At 39.0% G+C, this 20,524-nt stretch overlaps 1 protein-coding gene across 1 annotated transcript in view; it reads left to right on the top strand.

Moving 5' to 3' along the window:
- LOC306757551 (protein SSUH2 homolog) overlaps positions 1-19,778 on the top strand; it is a 49,985-nt gene extending 30,207 nt beyond the window's left edge. Inside the window, exons 6-12 of the mRNA XM_079242635.1 lie at positions 11,393-11,517; positions 11,597-11,659; positions 12,137-12,216; positions 13,551-13,643; positions 13,720-13,825; positions 14,463-14,570; positions 16,390-19,778. Of these exons, the coding sequence (XP_079098761.1) occupies positions 11,393-11,517; positions 11,597-11,659; positions 12,137-12,216; positions 13,551-13,643; positions 13,720-13,825; positions 14,463-14,570; positions 16,390-16,524 (710 nt within the window). The 3' untranslated portion in view covers positions 16,525-19,778. The remainder of the gene's footprint in view (positions 1-11,392; positions 11,518-11,596; positions 11,660-12,136; positions 12,217-13,550; positions 13,644-13,719; positions 13,826-14,462; positions 14,571-16,389) is intronic.
- Positions 19,779-20,524: the final 746 nt, after the last annotated feature.

Below are 20,524 nucleotides of genomic sequence, written 5' to 3'. Positions count from 1 at the left end.
CTTTCATTGTTATGCAGATGATACTCAACTATACTTATCCTTTAAACCAGATGAAACAAATCAGCCCAATAGGCTACAAAATTGTCTCATAGACATAAAGACTTGGATGTCTAGAAATTTTCTCCTCTTAAACTCAGATAAGACTGAAGTAATTCTCGTTGGATCTGAAAAACTCAGAGCTAAATTTTCCGGTTTTGCAATGAACCTGGATGGCATTACTTTAGCTTCCAGTGCTACAGTGAGAAACCTTGGAGTAATATTTGACCCTGACCTGTCCTTTGGCCCATTTAGCCTATCTTCATTGGCTGCCTGTTGAATCTAGAATAGAATTTAAAATCCTTCTCCTTACATATAAAGCCCTCCACAATCAGGCACCACTATATATCAAAGACCTCATTGTTCCTTATATACCAAGTAGAGTACTTCGTTCGCAGACTGCAGGCTTACTTGTGGTTCCTAGAGTCTCAAAGAGCCGAGCAGGAGGCAGAGCCTTTGGTTATCAGGCCCCTCTCATGGAATAAGCTCCCAGTTAGTGTTAGGGAAGCAGACACCCTCCCCACCTTTAAGACTAGGCTGAAGACTTATCTTTTTGATAAGTCCTATAGCTAGGGATGGTTAGCATCCCTTAGTTATGCTGCTATAGGTTTAGACTGCTGAGGGACATTTCCTGATACACTGAGCTTCTTTCTTTTTCTCTTTATCTCTTTCTTTTACCCCCCCCCCCCTAACAGTGTTGCATCATTAACATGTATGTCTCCTGTCTCAGCAGGTCTCCCTGGCCGGGAGTAGCAGTTCCTGTTGTCTGTTGTCTTTCTGTCCTCTTCCCCCCACACAGCAGAGGCAGATGGCTGCCTGTCCTGAGCCGGGTTCTGCCGGAGGTTTCCTTCCTGTTAAAAGGGAGTTTTTTCCTTCCCACTGTTGCCAGTGTGCTTGCTCAGGATGGGAGATTGAGTTGGACTCAACTCAATCTGTTGGTTTCCTTATATAGGCTGTTATGAATTGGCCTTCATTATGTTTTCCCCTCTGTCTGTAAAGCGTCTTGAGATGGCATTGCCGTGATTTGACGCTATATAAATAAAGTTGAATTGAATTGAATTGAATTGAGGATCTTGAAAAGAGGTCAATAATCAATGAAAACTATTTAGAGCAAAGAAAGACATTAGCTTGTGCAGAAATTGTCTTTTATACTTTATATATTTATTTATATAAGAAGTATCTATTTATATATTTAAATATTTGTAATCATGGTATACTAATTTTTTACTCATATTCATATGCCAACATATTATATTCTTTGAAAGCTTTGAAATATCAGCTTTCTAATATCCTGTCAGATAAAACAATACATAAGAGTTTGCCTCACACTTTTGGACTCACCAAACATCTGGATTCTGCACATCCACACACCAGGATTTTATTCATACACCTCTGCTTTTAACATGGTCCACATGCACCTTGATTCATTGCCAATTAGACTTGCAAGTCCACCCAACATTGATTTCACGGATTGGGAACTTTCTAAGGGCAGGCCTCAGAAAGGTCTAATGCTTTCAAATATTAAGCATCAGTTTGAAACACAGGACTGCCACAGGTCTGTGTTTTGTTTTCTGCTCTTTTCTCTGCCTGCCGATCATCTATTATTTTCTATTCTACTGTTATTTAGCAGATGGTTGTCTCCAAAGTGACGTACATCAGAGTAAGAACACAAGCAGGAAATCAAACCGCACAGATAAGTGACAGACTGCTGCAAGTCTGGTTGGACACAGATGTTGTCCTGTAGTGCTAGTGGCAGCAAGTTTTTTTCTTTTTAAATTGCCATTTGTATAATCTAATTTTTAATTGTATACTTTACAGTATTTAGTCATTTACTGCCTTTTCATAATATTTTTTCTTTATTGCACTGGTCTTTTGCGACATTTTTTAAAATGAGTTTTTCAGTTATATTTTTCTTCTTTACCACTGTAACATTTTTTTTATCTTTGGTTCCATGTGGAAGCTAATTATGTTCTTGTGCTGCTGTAACACCTATGTACCACTACATACAACCCTATTTTTTTTATATCTACAATACAATCTAAGTTCATTATTAATCCATCAACGAGAAAAAACATAACGTCAAGTTACAACATGCTCAAATGTTCTGTAGTCCTTTATTCTTGAACACAAACTCACTCACGTGTGAGACATTCACAATAGGCCAAACAATTTCTTTTGTCCATAATTTCCTCACAGAACTTCCACATGTCCTCAGTGCTGTAAAATTTAAACTTGAACGGCTCCAGGATTGATTCCTTTTCATGATCATCCACTTCGTCCTCTTGAGACATTCTTCCATATTGCAGAAGAGCCTCAGCCTGGTGCTCCTTCCCCATGCACAGAACATCAGGCAGGTCCACTTCAGCAGAGAAAAGTTGTTTGTTGTTCTCAACCCACTCAGCTGCATTTATGCAATCCCGAAGAATGCGATCGACCACCGAGTCCTGTGGAAAAGACATCTGTGCCATATCTGCTCCACTATTGTTATCTAACAAAAAAAAATTGATTGTGTGGAAAAACTGTGAAAAAGCCTATCCCTTCCACTGGTGTGTCCATGTTGTCTAGTCTGCGTGACACCTCAGCCTGCTGACATTTAAAAAAAGATCAGTTGTAATATTCAAAACACAAGATCCAAAAAATAAAAAGAAAAGATCCCTTCAGTGTCCTCCTCTAATCAGTACACATGGACGTATTACAGAGCTCAACAAACATTTTTCTGGCCAATCAAGCATTATCTAGAGACTATATTTTTATATTGCAGACAGCAGGTCTGCCCTGAACTTGTGAATGGCATATTCACTAAAGCAACCTCACAACTGCTGTGTAATCAGAAAAAAAAAGATTTTTAAAAAAATAAATGTTGGTTTCTGACATGAAACAAAAGAAAAGCGTACTTGGAACTCAAACAAAATTAAAATCTGACCTCAGTTATCTCATTCAGCTTCCTCTTCGTCATCCTAAACACTAGTGGCACTTCACCTCGCAGGAGGGCTTTTGATGCATCTGTCCAGTGGGCAAACAGCTTTCCATGTCTCAAAAAAATGATTAAATAATAGAAATCAATTTAAAATATTCTTATGACAAATTTAATCTATTAAAGCATCAAAACCTTTGCAGTCTCACCTTCCAAGGTCAAAGTTTTCCATGAGGATGATACACCACCGCTGTCGCAGAAGGGGCATGTCCATCTAAATAAATTGAGAGAGAGAAAAAACACACTGTCATAAAAACTTAGTTGTTGTAATTTTGAGTTTAGTTTGACGGCATGAATCTACTTACAATTGAGAAGTCGTAGGGAGCATCCAGTGTGGTGTAAAGAGCATACTAAGGATAAAACCAGCCATTTTTATCTTCTTAAACCACACAGAATTACACCAATAATTAATATATAACAAATAATGTCTCCTACCATCAACATGAAGATGCCACAGTCAATCCCATACAGCTGCCGTGGAAAACCCTCGGTATCATTAAGAAATCAATTAGGTAATTGTTATTTTCAAGTATTAAGTATTCAACTATTATAAGACATTATTATATATTTTACATTCTTTATATTTTTACCTGAATTTGTAATCCAGTTGTCTCTGTCCAATTGCCAGGATTTAGTGACTGGGACAGTTTTCTAAAGGACAAATGCATTAATAGATTAAAAAAAAAAAAAGTCAATAAAATTATAAATAAGGACTGTTCGGATGAACATGCATCACTGATTTAAATCAGGAACAGATCTACCATGCATATCTTTTCATGCAAATGAATATGCTTTATACCTGGGATTGAGCAATTTTCTCAATGACTTCGAAGCAAGCATTTCCTATCTGCAAACCAAGGACAAAGCAAAACTTAGCAACGTCATAACACAATGAGCTGACAATGAAATGGGTCCAGATGTTAACTTACGGTTGATTCCATTTCCTTGTTCAATCCAAGCCCCCAGAAGTCAGCTCGGGTCAGGCAACTTTTTTCTGTTTTTACAATGAGCTCGCCTGCAGGGTTGTCAGTGTCCAATACATATTTGAGCTGATTGTTGGGAAAAAAACAAAATGATAACAAATGTAAAATAAAAAATGATAACATAGGAACCTGGGTGATAGGGCTTTGAGATGAGAAGCACGTAGCTCTGTCTCATATAATCACACAGCTGTTGCTTTCTTTTAAGAATACATACCAGCTGCTCTTGGGCAGGATGAAGCTTGAAGGTCCATGATGCTCGGCATGGTCTCAAATTCTCGCTTTTTGTGATTATTTCACAATGTGGTCCACAGACCTTGGTGTCTATTAAAATGGAGTTAAATAATAAAATTTTGCTCATATTTTTTGTACTTTTTACTTTTTGTGTGGATTTTATGAAAACATACTGCCTACCTGTGTTTGGGTCAATAAGGAGCCCATGTAGCTGCTGAGGTGTTCTAGCTGCTAAAGGATGATGCTGTGTAGGCATACAGGGTGCTGGGGGTCCTGAGGTTTAAGAAGTCAACATTAAGCAACATAAGCATAATATTTTCAATTACAACAAAGAAACAAAACTTGTCTTTAAATGAGTTTTTACCAAATACTGCTTGTCCAAATTTGTCCAGAGTGATGTTTTGCAAGCGGTGTGAGTCACGTCCTCTCCTTAGTTGATTTTCTAAAAGCTCAGCATTTGTTTTGTTGTTTCTGTGATGTATTAGGTTTCTCATCAAAAAAAACATGTGTTGAGGGTGCCATGTTATTGAAGAAGTAGTTGTTTTTGCGCATACATGAAAAAAATTGCTCGGCCACCTGGCTATTCAATGAACCCTGAAGTTCTGGAACTAGGTTGATCCTCCTCAACACTTCCTGTGGGTCTTTGGTATTGGTCTCATGGAATTTGTCATACAAGACATAGTGGTCTGAGGAGCCAGTGCATGGATGCCCATTTTTATCAGGATTCTGCAACATTTCAACCAGCCATGGCAGGGAGATCTTGAATTTGTTCTGCTGAGCTTCTGTGATGTTCTGTGGTGTCGATGCCGCCAATCTCCCTTCATGTGGTCTGAAAGGTATCATAGTTGGCCAACGCAGGTTGGCATGAGTTGCCAGACCCCGAGCAAAGTCATAAACAATGACATTTGGCAGGTGTTTCCAGGATAGAAGAAGGTCAGCAAAATCTCGTGGAGATTCTGCACGCAGGTTTAAACTTCAAACTGTACACCACACCATGTGAACAGAGAATCACTGACCACCCACCTTCAATGGAAAATTTTAAAAAGTTTTATAATAAACATGCAGACATTATTATGTAGTTGTGCAGTTAAATATTAAATGTGAATTTTACCAGATGCTCCCCAGATTTTCTGAAAGATCTTGTCGTATGAGTGTCGTGTCTTCATCTCTTGCCGAAGTCTGAGAATCAGATCCATCCGTGATCCCTTCACATCCAAATTGCAGGCCATACACAGTTTACGCACAGTTGAAACCGTTTGAAATACAGACAAGATATAAAGGAAGATGTTACTACACAATGCATCTCAAACAAATATACATGTTCATACACAACAACTCTACCTTCTGCTTCATGAGCTCGTCCACCAGTCGGTCCTCTGACACCATGCTGACTTCAGCTTCAATGGAAGATTTTGCTGAGGAAGCTTTTTCAAATTCTGTGTTTAACGCCATCTCAGACTGACGCGTATTCTTTCCAATCCACAGACCCCAGTACTCCAAACTTGGCCTTAAACTGAAGCTGTTCTTTGCACCACCTGTGAAAAGTATGTGAGACATTCTTAATATGCTTCAATGCACTGGATCATTAAGTGAGGCTAATTACTAATTTACAGAACAATACATATATACATACTTTGGACAAACCCGCGAGAAATCATCTCCAGCTGTACAGAGTCCCAGAATTCTTCAATGTTAACTTCACCAGTGAAGTTCTCAGGGATATCTTTAATGTCACTCACTGAAATACAAAATCATTTCACTAGTTTTGCAAATAATATGAGATAATTCTTTCCCAACACAGAAGATACTGTGACTTACCAGGGAAGTTAAACACTCCTTTCTTGTGGAGGTCCATTACAACTACTGGAGGATAGTAGCCACAGGAAACACAAGAGAAAGAGTACTCATGGCTTGTCAGTGCCTCAAAGTGGCAGTAGGCATGCAGAACCTTATCTTTGGCAGGAATTGTCACTTTCCTCAGGCCTTCAAGTGCACTTAATACCTTGGACACTGAGACACTGTTCTGTAGAAGATGCAGAGTAAAATAAAAAAAAACAACAATGTAAGATTATAATGACAAATATGCCAACACATGTATTCAGGTATTTGTCATAAACGGTATACGTCTCAGGTAGACACACAGTTCAAGGGTCAATACAATATGCAGACCGTCCTGCCATTCCTGGTATCTATAGGTCATGTGACACACTGGACATCTTCGGAAATAGGTTGATACATCTGGTGTATATAAATCATGAATACATCATTAACATAGTGTTACATGTTCTGCCAATTTCCACAATAGCCAGCAAAACACAAGTTACTTACTTTCAATTACCCCATTCATGCTAATTATTCTGGCTTTTCTGGAGATTCTGGTTGACTCTTCAAGATTTACAGCCCCTGGACAGACGGCACAAACTGTCTCTGATGGTTGCAACTCTGTCACATAGTCTGTGAGTGCTCTTGGTTTTACAATGTCATCTGGCAAGTTAGCTGGAAGATTTCTATGTCTGTATGTATACTCTACAACTTGTTTGAAGACTTCTGCTGATGGTGGACAGACAGTATCTTGGTGCTTTTTTGGTGTATTGATTTCTCCTGTTCTGAACACATCCTGGTTCGTTTGAAACAAATGCCATTTGCTAATATTTTTGTGGGCACATGACATTCTTGGTTTGGCACAAGGGCAATGCCATGTGTTTACTGATGAATTGTATGTTACAAATATCCTTCCAAGACGACTGTAATAATGTAAAGTTGGCTCATGGACTGAAAAACAAAGGTATTTTGAGCTTTCCTCAAACGATACTTCAACACATAGAGGGACATGTGCTGCCTGTGCATATTTTTGCCTTTTCATACAGGTTAACTTCTTGGTATCACCAAAAAATTTTAAGTGCAACATTTCTGTCAACACTTCTTCTCTGAGGCATTCTTCAGTAGCTATGTCTGTACAGTATTGCAAGAGCGGATGTGTTCACATTGTGTAAAGGGTAATCCACTGCGTGATGCCATTTTGGAGTATTGGTTGCATTCTTCCAACTCACACTGAATCCTGTGTACTCGACCCCAGGTTTTGTTTTGTACATGTATGGGAACTGAAAAGCCATGCCCTCCTTTTTGGACAGCAGAAATCCCATTTTTGGCATCCACACAAACACTCTTTAAATGATCAGTTTCTGTTACATCCTTCAGTTTTTTGCGGTGCTTCCTCTGGATGTGTTTGGCCAAGTTTCTCTTTAAATAAGTACCTGTACAGAGGGGACAATTAACTTTTTTAAGTTTGGATTTTTGACCTTGAGTCTCTTGGGAAGTAAGTGCAGCAGCAGAGAAAACCAAAGAAGATGATGGTGTCATATGTGTCTCTGCTGAGGAGTGGATGGTAGATGTTTGAATTGATTGGGCAGAAGGAATAGTACATATGGTTGTATCTTTTTGCACAACAAGGTCTGGTGATGGGGATATTGTAGTTGGTGGAAGTAGAGGAATAGATGTAACAGATGAACTCGGTTGCTGGGAGGACATGGATGAATCCTGACTCTGTTTGGACTTTGCAGTAGCCGAGGTGGACATTTGTTGTATAGGACAAGACTTTAAGTGTGCTTCCATGTCTATCCTTCTAACTATGGTATTGTCACAAACAGGACAATGATAATGTCCCCCATTCCTGCAGTTCAGATTGCAGCGGCAGATCTTCTTATCTAAGAGTAGGTCCAGAAAATGTTTATATTAGACAATGACACACAACTAATGTGAGTGAGGGTTAGACACAAATACATGCAAATATATACATGTCTGTACAACTTTAATCTAAAATGGAGTGAAATTACCTTTAAATGCAACAGCATTTTTCATGTGGACCTCCAAATGCCGCTGAAGTCTGGCTGGTTGGCTTGGTTTAAACATGCTTACTGGACAGAAGGGGCAGTGGAACTTACTGCAGCATGTTGTGCAGCGTTCCAGTGCAGGCTTTCCACAAACGATCGAATGATGCATCTTCAAAAGATATTAAATGCATGTTTATATTATCGTATATAAACTATATATACGTTAAATTAACGTATATTGCCTAATGATGTATATTGTTACATACAAACAAATGCGAACAGTTACTTTACGTGATGCGCCGAAAAGTTAATAATCACATATAATTTAAGGACTTGACGCTAACCGCCATTGCCGAAAGCTAACTTTGGCGTTAGCTCACTTAGCATCAAAACGACAACCCACACCGACATGTAACATTCCATCATTTGCATCACCTTATTAATGACTTCTTTAACGTTGCTATTTTAAAGCATCTATGTTATCAAAGAAGATTTAAAACTAAGTATTTACTTTTTGTGGAAACGCAAAATCATCAACTCACTGCTATTCGGGACAGATATCCTGGCTTGCTGGTCTCCTCTGAAATAAACGGCAGGCAGGTGAAAAAAAAAAGTCTGCACTTCCTGTTATGACCGTCCTGACAGTGGAGGCGTACTGACAGTGGAGGCGTCCTGACAGTGGAGCCTGCACCGGAAGCGACCTCACAGTGGAGGTCTACAGGCAGGACCTCTTGGAAATTTCATGGAAATCTGCCGTTAACATTTTGAGTTATGTTGCAATCAAACAAACCCACGCCGGCAAAAACGTAACCTCCTAAGTGGAAGTAAGAAACTGACGTTTACAATATAAATAAATTAAAACAAAACGATTTTTACAATAGACAAGGAATTTCAGCTCTCATGTACTTAATAATCATTTGAGAGGCAAATGATTAGATGAAAGCGCATTTGCGATTATATTTTGAAATGTATCAACCGGAAGTACCATAAACAGATTTGCGCTTTTATTTTGAATTGTTTCCTGTTCTGACCGTCCTGACAGTGGAGGCGTACTGACAGTGGAGCCTGCACCGGAAGCGACCTCACAGTGGAGGTCTGCAGGCAGGTGCCTCTCGAAAAATCACACTGCCTGTGATTTACCTGTAACTTGTGTAAGTGTGTGAGAGAATATGACTGAAAGTTGAAGGTCATGATTTTGAGTGAGTCGTATGTTTTAGTGTGTTAAGACTTGTTTTTTTTTTTTGGTTTTTTTTTAGTCAATATTTACTCTTTATTTCTGCTATGTAAAGCATTTTGGGCTGATTATTGTAAATGTGCTCTATAAATAACATTTTGATTGATTGAAAAGTGCCCAAAATCTGACTTTTTTTACAGTCTTGCAAAAAGTCTTTTAATTCTAACCCAGATTACTTTCTAAACTGAATCTGATCCATATCTGATGTTTTTCACTGCAGCCGCTGTAGAGTGTTGTTTATGTGGTTTTGTTTGAAGTGGAGAAAATTAGTAGAAGCTCTGAAGTGGACAATGCTGCGTTCATGGTTACATTACATTTCCATATATTTGTTGGAGTTTCAACTGTGTTTGGCTTGGATGCGATTGCCTGATAGTCTTTAGCTGATTTTTTTTCTTTGCAAACTCTTGATTCAGACATTCATGACTGCCGAAGAGGAGGGTGGTGAACAGATAGAGGCACATTGGAGGAGACTGTTGAGGTTGATCTCATCCAAGTGTTGCGCTGGAGCCAGCAATCCTCTGAGCCATCTTGATGACCGTCTGCATGTTTCCCCTGTGCTGCTGAGCAGCTGGGGTATGGCACCCTGCATATGTAGGTTAGGACACTCTGTTGTGCAGCGGTGCAACTTCTCCAGCTGAGTGGAGGGAGTTTTTCCCTCTTAATCATTTTCAGGAAGAAGAGATATTGCTGGTGCTTCTTGAATATGTGGGTAGTGTCCAGCCCAGTTCCTCTGTGTTGTACAGTCAGAGGAACTCGACCCCCTCCACCTATTCTCCATCGATGTTCAGTCCTAAGTGATGTGTGGTCTTTAACCTTCCAGAAATAAGCCTTGACTTTTTCTGTTTTCCTGGTGTTGAGGTCGACATGTTTGTCATTACACCAGCATCTGGGTCTTGTCTCTGTACATGCTTCATCGTCCCACAGCAGCTGTCTCATCAGGAAATTAGACCAGGATGTTGGAACTGAGAAGGTGATGCAGCTGTGGGGGTGAAAATAGCAGGAATCAGAACACAGTCCAGGGAAACAGAGGTGCCCAATCTGACTTACTGGGGTTTGTTTGTTAGGAAGTCCTTAATTTACAGACAGCAGAGGACTCAGAGTACAAAAAAGCCTCAGCTGAGGCTGGTGGGAATGTTAATGGTGTTAATGATCACTGGATTTCAGCCATGATCAGATATTAGAGAAACTTGGTAAATAAAGCCGTAGATCTTGAGTCAAGTTTTAGTAAAACCAAGTAAAATGTTTTAAAAAAGAAGCTCCTAAAATGTTTTTTATTTATCTAAACACACTAAAATCTGAAAGTGAAGACCATGAAGTGTCTCATTAGACACACACAGACACACACACACACACATCTATCAGGTTAGAAAGTATTAGGCAAAGCAAGTTTATTTTTGTAGCACAATTCAACTACTTGATGATTCAAAGTCCTTTACTGAGAAAATAAACAGAAAATAAAAAGCATAATTTGAAATGAAAACAAGAAAGCAAGGAAAAGGAAATAACATTAAATAATAAGGGAACTGATCTAAGATCAACCAGTCCCACAGCTCAGTTTTAGCCTTTCAGTTATTGATACAATTCAATTTAGTTCACCTTTATTTGTAAAGCGGCACTTCACAACAATGTTGTCACAGGGAACTTTACATACACATCATTTCGAGCCAATTCATACATATCCTTTAATAGAAAGCAACTGATTGCATTGAGTCATGAGTTCGATCCAATCCCCCATCCTGAGCATGCATGTGGCGACAGTGGGAAGGAAAAAACTCCCCTTTAACTGGAAGAAAACCTCCGGCAGAACCCGGCTCAGGGAGGGCAGCCATCTGCCTCAACTGGTTGGGGTGGAGAGGACAGGAAAGACAGATCAACATGTACAATTGCACTTATTCAGGAAGACCTGCGGAAAAAAGGAGAAATAAGTTAGAGACGGCAATATTGGCAAATATTTATACATTAATATATTAGAGAAATGGAGCGAGGTACTTCTCAGTGCATCAGGTAACATCCCCATTGCTACATAAGTAATGGTTTGCTAGACTACCCATAACTATAAGAGCAATGAGCAGTTGGGTCCCATTGTCTGTTTTTGCTCCAACAGGTCAGCCTGTCGATGGTCCTCAGTACGGCATGAGTCCCCCACCGTGGGACATCCCGGTGTTGCTGCCTCAAATCTACACCGACAAGGTGGAAAAGATCAGGGTGCCGCACTCATCGTTTGTCAAGGTTCAGCTCTTCTGTCTCCGCTCCATCTCTGTCACGTTGACCTGCTGTCGCCTCGGTGTAACATGGCTCTGTGTTTCAGGTGTGTCACAAGTGTCACGGCTGTGGAAGAACTCGCTGCACTAGCTGCTTTGGCAGAGGTCAGGTGAGGTTTCTGGGTTTAACGACCTCACTTTTTTATTTGAGATGATGCCGCTTCAGCTCAGTCCAGTGATGCAGTTTGTACACATTCCTGACTTCATAAGATTGGAAACAAACATCTGCAGATCATCGGATTTGTTCAGATGTTGTTCAAATGTTACCAACAAGGAGGTTAGTCAAAGGCCCGACTAATAACACCACCAGTGGTTGGTTGACCCAAGCATTGACTAATGATTATGTCAAACCAACAATAACCAGCCAGTCAGTCCCTGAGAGACCCTCACATTGCCTGTAGAAAATGATTATGATGGGCTGTTTAACTGAAGAATCTGAAATAGAAAAAACAAGGAAGTTAGTTTTGTTTAATCATATGAGTTTTATGAAGCACGTTTATGATTTGCAGATGAGTTTGCACAAAAATCCCCATTACATCATACAGAATCAGTTATTCCCGATTAACTTAGTTTATGTTATTTTGCAGAAACGTTGTACTTTTTGTCACGGTCATGGTCGGACCAGGAAAAAACGCTGCACCTCCTGTCACGGCCGGGGACGTAAGAGGTACGTCCAGTCCTCTGTCTGATGCTGGAAGAAGATTTGCGAGTGTGAACTGAGAGCGGGTTCAGTAGATTATCTCTGCCTTGGAGGTGTGTCACAAATATCAATGTACAACCCTTGTTGCAAAAAAAGAAGTGACACTATAAGTAAATGCAAACAAAATGTAATGATATGCGAATCTCATCAAGGCACATGTTATTCCCAGTGCAACAGAAACTTGTGAGAAGTCATTCATGAACTTGTCCTCCCACCTAAGCCTGACAAAACACTCACTTTTGGTTATTGAATGCATCATCTGTTGCTTTGATGTTTTTCTTTTGGAGGAGTTTGTTTGTTACTACCAAGTAAAGCCTTAGTGACAGAGTCTCAAGTCAAACTAATTGTCTTTTTTGGTTTTGTTATAAGACTGATCCATTTGGGAATATGGTTAGGGGTTAAAACTGTGGTTCCCAAACTTCTTCTGCAGGGCCTCCTTTTCATCAATGTCAATAATGTCAAGCCCCCCTTCAGCTCACATGAACCAAAGAAACATAGATTAATGGCTGTATTGTAGTTAACTATGGTTAAAACCATGTCAGTGTCAGTATTATTATCCATTCTTCTGCTTTAGTGTGAAACGTTTTAAACCAGGAATCTCTGTAAACTACTTCAGGTGAGCCAAGTTTTCAGTGCGACAGATGCTGCTTTAGTAAAACAACTCTGCTGTCTATAATAGTTGGATGGTTTATTTCTAAAGTAACCTACAGGCTTTTCTTTATATTCAGGATGAAAAGTCCCCCAGCAGTGTTGTAACTTGTTTGGCTTCATACTTCATAATATTAAGTGATAATATTATTACCATTACTTGACTGTTATTTGGTCAAGCAGGGGCAAATATGCTCCATCATATGTTCTTCTCTCTTTTTTTTTTTTCATTAAAGTATCTATTGTGGATCATTTCCCATTTGTACTTTTACAAATGTGTCCAATGTCAAAACTCCCATGGCTTATTAAATCTTGGTGTGGGCCCCTCTGTGATCCCCCCAGTTTGGGAACCACTAGGTTAGAAGGTAGTTCAGCATCTCTGGCTCAAATAATCTTTCCTGTCGCATCATTTGTAGCACAAAAAGGGAAGGTCTTGTCATACACACATACATTGTCAGTAGTCATCCCATAAGCTGTGTGTGTATCCTGGTATCTGGTACACACCACCCTGGTTCTTAATTATTCTGAGTTATTTTGGGACAACTTTGCAAAGGCAAAAACTGTCAGTTCATAGTATTGTTCACACATTTCTAAGTTATAGACACTGAATGAACGGAGAATTAGATCAACTTCAAAACTCTCCCACTCTTCAGGTGTTTGAGCTGCCGTGGCGATGGCTACAAGACCTGCACGGTTTGTCACGGTGCTCAGAACCTGCTGCATTTCATCCAGCTCACAGTCACATGGTATGTTAGAGCTGCACACAGTCCTTCCACAACTCTTCCTCCTCTTCTTCATGTCATTGTTTTTGTCTCTTTGTAGGAAGAACAACATCAGTAATTTTATTCCAGACCGCCAGCCAGACTTCCCCGACAAGAAATTTGAGAAAGTGTCAGGAGACCCTTTCTTCATTGATGAGAACGTGCTGGTAAACCAAGCAGTTGTTTTGCATGAGTTTCGACCTCCAGACACTGTTGCTGGATCTGAACTAAAAACTTTTATATAAAAACTGGAAGGTGATGCAAAGTCCAAACTGTGCATCTTTAGACAGATGATAAATCTCAGTTGCAAAAGTTTAACTCACAGAGGTCAGGTAAAAACCTTGGCTGCTGGATTTTCAGCATTTTCAAATTAAGATATTGCTTGTGTTCATCATTTGCGAATTAAGTGGTGGTAAAACAAAATGTTAAAGGCGATCAATGTGGTTGTTTAAGATGAAAATAGAGCAGGAAGGTGAAGGTGCGGCTTACATTCAGATGCACTTTATAGCCCAGAAATGATGGTAATTTACTTTTCCAAGAGGAGCCTTTTGGATGGGGCTCCCCTTAAATCTTAAATGTTCTTTACTGTGTTATTATTTTGTTATTATTATGTTGTTCTGTCTTTCCCGTCGTCTCCACCCCAACCAGTCGAGGCAGATGGTTGCCCTCCCAGAGCCGGGTTATGCCGGAGGTTTTCTTCCTGTTAAAGAGGAGTTTTTTCCTTCCCACTGTCGCCGCGTGCATGCTCAGGATGGGGGATTGGATCGAAGTCATGATTCGATGTGTCTCTATTGTGTGTATCAGGTGTATCCGATCCAGGGTTTCCCTGACCAGGAGATCTGTGACGTGTCAACAAAACTGATTAACGAACACCTTCATCGCTTCACGTCCACCAGCCGCGTCCTGCAGCAGGTACAAAGTTACTCAGTGGTGTAAAGACATTAGATGATGGATATTCTTTAATTCTACCAATTCCCTGAATGTTGGAGTCAGTTGATGAAGAAAATACTTAAAACAGCAACTTTAACGATGAATATTTGTTTAGCTTTTAGCTCCAACTTTAAATAAGATTTCATTTATTATTCAGATTTATTTTCAATCTGATGCTTCAGGAATTTATGGGCAATAGGATTTAATCTTTTTCCTAAATAATCAAAGAGAATTAAACAGTAAATTCAGTAAACAAGGTTCTGACAAGGCTATGCTAACTACAAAATTTTCACCATTTTAAACCAAAAAATTAAATTTTTTTTAACAATATAAAGTGAGTTTTATTCTCATCAGCCACTTTATCAGTTCTGCTTTGCTAGTACCGCGTTGGACCCTTTTTTCCTTAAGAACTGCCACAATTCTGTCATAGATACAAGGTGTTGGAAACATCAGAGATTTTGCTCCATTTTGACATGATAGCATCACACAGTTGTTGCAGATTTGTTGGCTGCACATCCATGATGAAAATCTCCCGTTTCACCACATCCCAAAGCTGCTCTGTTGGATTGAGATCTGTTAACTGGGGAGGCTGTTAGAGTCCAGTGAACTCATTGCAAGAAGCAAGAAGTATCCATCAGAAGATGCCACACAGTAGTAATAAAGGAATAGACATGGTTAGCAACAATACTTGGATATACTGTGGTGTTTAAACCGTGCCATGTTGGTACTAAGGGGTCCAAAAATAATATCCCCACATTATTAGACCACCAGCAGCCTGAAGCATTGATACAAGGTAGGATGAATACATGACCCTACTGTCTGAATATGGAGCTGAGATGGAGACTCGTCAGACCAAATAACTTTGTCCATCTTCTAATGTCCAGTTCTGGTGAGTGTGAGTTGTAGCCTCAGTTTCCTGTTCTTGGCTGACAGGAGTGGCACCTGGTGTGTTCTTCTGCTGCTGTAGACCATCTGTTTCACTGTTTGACATGTAGTGTGTGTTCAGAGATGCTGTACTGCAGAACTTTGTTGAAACCAGTGCTTGTTGGACTTCCTGTTGCCTTTTTAACCAGTTTGCCCATTCTGCTCTGACATCAATAAGACATTTTGGTCCAGACAACTGCTGCTCACTAGATATTTTCTCTTTTTCAGAACATTTTCTGTAAACTCTAGAGGTAGTTGTGTGTGAAAATCCCAGTAGATCAGATTTTTCTGAAATAGTCAGACCAACCGTGCCATTTTCAAATTCACTAAAAATCTAATTTCTTCCTCATCCTGATGCTCAGTTTGAACTTCAGTCAGTCATCTTGGCCATGTCTACATGACTAAATCCATGTAGACATTGTCACAACCAAGGTACCAACGACCACAGTCACCAGATCTCAGTCCACCAGGGCATCTGATAAAGTGTGTTTCTCCATCATTAACAGATACGTTGCATTAATGTGACAGAGACTTGTATGTTTCTCAAACCCAACTAAAGTTTAAGAGCTTAAATTTAACCAGCAGTGAGTAGATAAAAATAAGGAAGTGACAGAAATGGCTTTCCCAGGTGACTTCAGTCCCCCCGCCTCCAGCACCATGTTTATAAGTAAACACATCAGTATAAGGTTGAATCTTTCTGCATCCTGTTCATCAAACATCCCACACCATAACCCCTATTTTCATGGCAGCAGATAAGTTTATACACAAGGAGACATTTCAGATTGTTCAGATGGTTGGAGGTGAGATTCATCCTATTTTACAGAGGATGAATGTCCAATTACAGGTGTCATGATGTTTGTCTTCTGTTTGTCCACAGCGGCAGACCATCGAGCTGGTGCCTCTGACTCACGCTCTCTACGACTACAATGGCAAAGACTACAGCTTCTTTGTGTACGGGGTAGAGAACAAAGTGTTTACCTCCAAATATCCGACCGCCTGCACTATTTTGTAAGCGATGAACCGTCTGAATGAGACCCACCATCAAAATGTTCTGTACACCAAGTTCCACACACACAGTTGTACAACAAACAACTTTGGATCTCAACACACAAAGTTTTACCTGCCGTGAGAATGTATGTACCTTGACAAACTTTTGTCATATGAAAGTAACAGGTTACAAAGTACTGAAATACTCTTTATACACTGAAGTATGTTCTTGTAAACTTTCTGAATTCATTATGGACTAGGGGGAAGAAATAGAAGTCACACATCGAGCTCTTAAACTATATTAATCTCACTTCCTCGCATATATTATGGTAGGATTAAACAACAAGAAGGCGTGTTGTGGCGTTCTACATTCATGCATTAAAACCATGTAATGCACGGGTCCATGTTGTTAAATTTTTTTATCCTATGCTCCCATACAGTAAATATTTTATGACAAATGTTTATTTCTTTTTACAAAAATTAAGCTAAAGCTAAATATGCTAACATACAGGAACTATTTCATGTTGGCCTCGATGTAATTTTTATGCCACACAACCTTTGTCAAGCTACAGCCCGTTTCTCTCATTCCCCTGTCAAAAACCAGCAGATCTGAACGAGTGGATTAGCGCGTTGCTATAGTGACGCCCGTAATGGAGTGATATAGCAGTGATTTAACTTGCTGAACTATGTGTGCGTATATACAAAATTAATGCACGCCAGCGTCTCTGGGTTTCCAGCTCGGTGTTGGTCAGACTGGTGTTTCAGATGTGTTTGCCTACTGTTACGCATCTGCAGCAGAGATACTGGCCTCTTACCCATCGCTGTGGACGGCGTATCCATGACGCTGTGCTCAGTTTCCACTTTTTCTTAGACGTGTAGGCAGGAAGTCATAAAGTTTATCTGGTGATGAAGCGCCGTCATCTCTGAACCTCCTCCTGAGGCTTCAACACTAATGTGGAATGTTCCTTCTTTTTACACTAACTTTGATGTTGGACCATTTTCTTCTTGGTATGATGTGACATCTCCATCCAGCTGCATGTGTGTGACTGAAAGATGATTGTTAGCAGCTTGCAGCAGTTTGTTGTAGTTGTTGTTGTTTGTTTGTATGTTTTTTTTTATCTTGTTTTTATATTGCTGTTGATTTCAGACCACAGAAATCTGTATTTTAATAAATTATAACAACACTGGATCCCACTTCACAGAGGCCGCGACTTCATCAGTGGTAAGTTGATTATCAAGTAAAATAAAACTGCATCATATATCTCAAGGTTTAAATATCCTCTGATGGTCCATTCCCCTATATAAGATCATGTGTTATCGCGCAATCGCACCATGACAATGACAGCAGAAGACACCCTAACTTTAGTTATCATCTCAGTAGTTTTTGCACATTACCCAAACCAAACAAGCAGAAAAACAGAAAAACACAGTTTACTGCACTATACCTGCAAAGCCTTTGTTTTTAAATAAATCTTTCTTTAAACTCTATGAGGCTACTGAACACACGTGTGCCGTGAAGCTCCACCCACCTAACCTCAACATGTTTTGACCATTTTATCTTGGTTGAATCTCTGATTCAACCATTTTAGTTTCATATTTTGTTAAATAATTCTTCTTTTTTTAAATGTTTTTGGTGTGTTTCTCATTTTAATTTGGAATAAAGGTGAAAACACGCCTTTTATTTATTGTGATTTGCATCATTTTTAATGGAAGGAGAGAAAGCAGTCCTGAAGCTGCGCTCAATTCCAGGTCATTTGGACTGCTATAAAAAGCAGGATGTTCTGCTCCAGTCAGTCCAGTTCATGATAGTCCAGTTATAATCCATTTAAAATGAATCCATTATATGATTCACCTTAGCTGTCTTTATAATAACTGTGTTCATATAAAGCAATTCATGTTTGCCTAGCTTAGGAAACCAAATAATTATTTCATCTCCTTTTGATTCAGTCCTCTTGGCAATGAAGAGCTTTATATGTGAGGAGAAATATTTCAAATTATATTCTAGATTCAATAGGATCATTGAAAATATTGATTTCAGTGTTAATATCTGTTGGCTTCCAGATAATAAAAAAGTTTAACATGGGAGTTTTTCGTCAGCAGTATTTGGGGTTATTGAGATCAAACTGTCTATATCGTATCCTATCAGATGAAAACCTTGTAGCTCTTCATCATTTTCAGTTGATTTCTTTAAGAGGAATTCACACAACACTTGTGTTATTACCATAACGTGAGAGAAAGCCTGTGGGACAGAAGTGTACAAGTTTTTATGTTGAACTCAAACGTTTTCTGAGAGCTCAGTTTGAGTCACTGCAGGGGATGTCTGTCCATCCATCTCTCTTTGACTCAGCGACATTTTACCTCTGCTGCTGTTTTCAGCATCTCATTTTTTCCTTTTAGCCTCAAACAAGTGAGTTTACAGCTTCATATAAAACTGCTGCTTGTTGTTGAGTTTGTGTCTTCAAAGACTTAGAACACGCCTAACGTCACTGAGAAGCCTTTAAGTTCAGACATCTTTTGTTGGCTTTTGGTAATAAGTGAAAGATAGATTTTCCCTTCTCCTCATTGATTAAAATTGTATTTAAAAAGTAGAACCAAATGTAGAATCAGCTGCAACAGGACACTCAGTAGAAGTAGGATCGAGTCATGTTTTTATTGTGTTCCATCAGCTTCCTTTTTAACAGGACTTTCTAATGCTTTGCCAACTGGGTAAAGTGGTTGTTAATACCAAAGTTCTTTACACTTTGTCTTTGATCATTTTTTTAAAACTTTACTCTTAATTCTCTGATTTAGTTCTGACCTTTTTTTTTTTCTTGACTCTCTTTGTTTAGCATTTTATTGGTGGAACAAACAAAATTCTGAAAAATAAAATAACAATTTTTTTTCTCCAGGTCCACGGTACCAAAATACAACCATAACCTAAAAAGATATTTGTATGAGTGTTGTTTTAAAAGACGTTTTCAGGACAAAAGTTCAAACGATCAAAATGTTAAATATGTTCTGGGTTATTGGTGGGTCCAACTCAAAACTGAAGGTCTGAACTCACCTTAAAGAAGTTTTTGTTGTCACTCCACTCAGACTCTGGTGTTTACATATTGCAGGTCTTCTTTGCATCTCAATCATAATTTTACTGCTTTGAATTTTATATGTAAAATACTAAATATTTTATTATAAGAAGTAGTACAAAAATTATATACAGGTTAATTTTTTACTTTAGCGGAAAAACTGTATTCTACTTTGCCAAATCCACTGTCTCATGTAATGCAGATTTCTGCTGCTTCATTTAAGGTATATTGTAACATTGTAAAGTCAGTTATTGATTTTATGTAATAAAACAATTAAATGGATCACAAATAAAGATATAACTTTGATCCTTCTGCTGCCTGGGTCAATTTCTGTTCAACTTAAATTTTATGTTTAAAAACTTGGGCAACATTTTGTATTTATTTATTTGTTATTTTACATGGAAAGAAATTGGTCTAAAATGTGGACACGACATCCGTAAAGTCGTTTTGTTTGGTATGGACAGCACCAAGAAGATACTAGGTTGCATTTAAAGACACGGTGTGCAGTGGGAATTGCAACATTTAAATTCTGATCGAGCGCATAAAGGAGCCTCTAGCTGGGCAGTTCACGTTTGGTTAAAATGTATGCCAGTCATCCACAAAATTATGAGACTATCACGCATGTTTTTTCTTTTATTTTGAAGAGAACTAACTTATTAGGAGGAACAATTTTCACATGAATTGATGTCTTATCTGCAGAGGTGTAGAAAGTAGAATTCCTGTCCGGCAGCTCTTTCCAACCAATCACTAAACCAGGTGAATTTAATTCGCTCAGTTCCACAGCAAAGTATATTGAATGCACTGTTTTTAATGCATTGGTATCTTGGAAAAACACGGCAGGACTTCTACTTTTTAAAAAAAAAAATTAATTTACTTTACTTCTATTTTATATAACTCTGCTTATCTGAACCTAACCAGGCGCAGAGCAGGCTTGCAACACTAGGCTTTTTACACTAAAAAAAA

The sequence above is a fragment of the Telmatherina bonti genome (genome assembly GCF_933228915.1).
Source record: "Telmatherina bonti genome assembly, chromosome: 6".
Taxonomy (NCBI): Eukaryota; Metazoa; Chordata; class Actinopteri; order Atheriniformes; family Telmatherinidae; genus Telmatherina; species Telmatherina bonti.
This window is presented reverse-complemented; position numbering and strand designations above follow the sequence as displayed.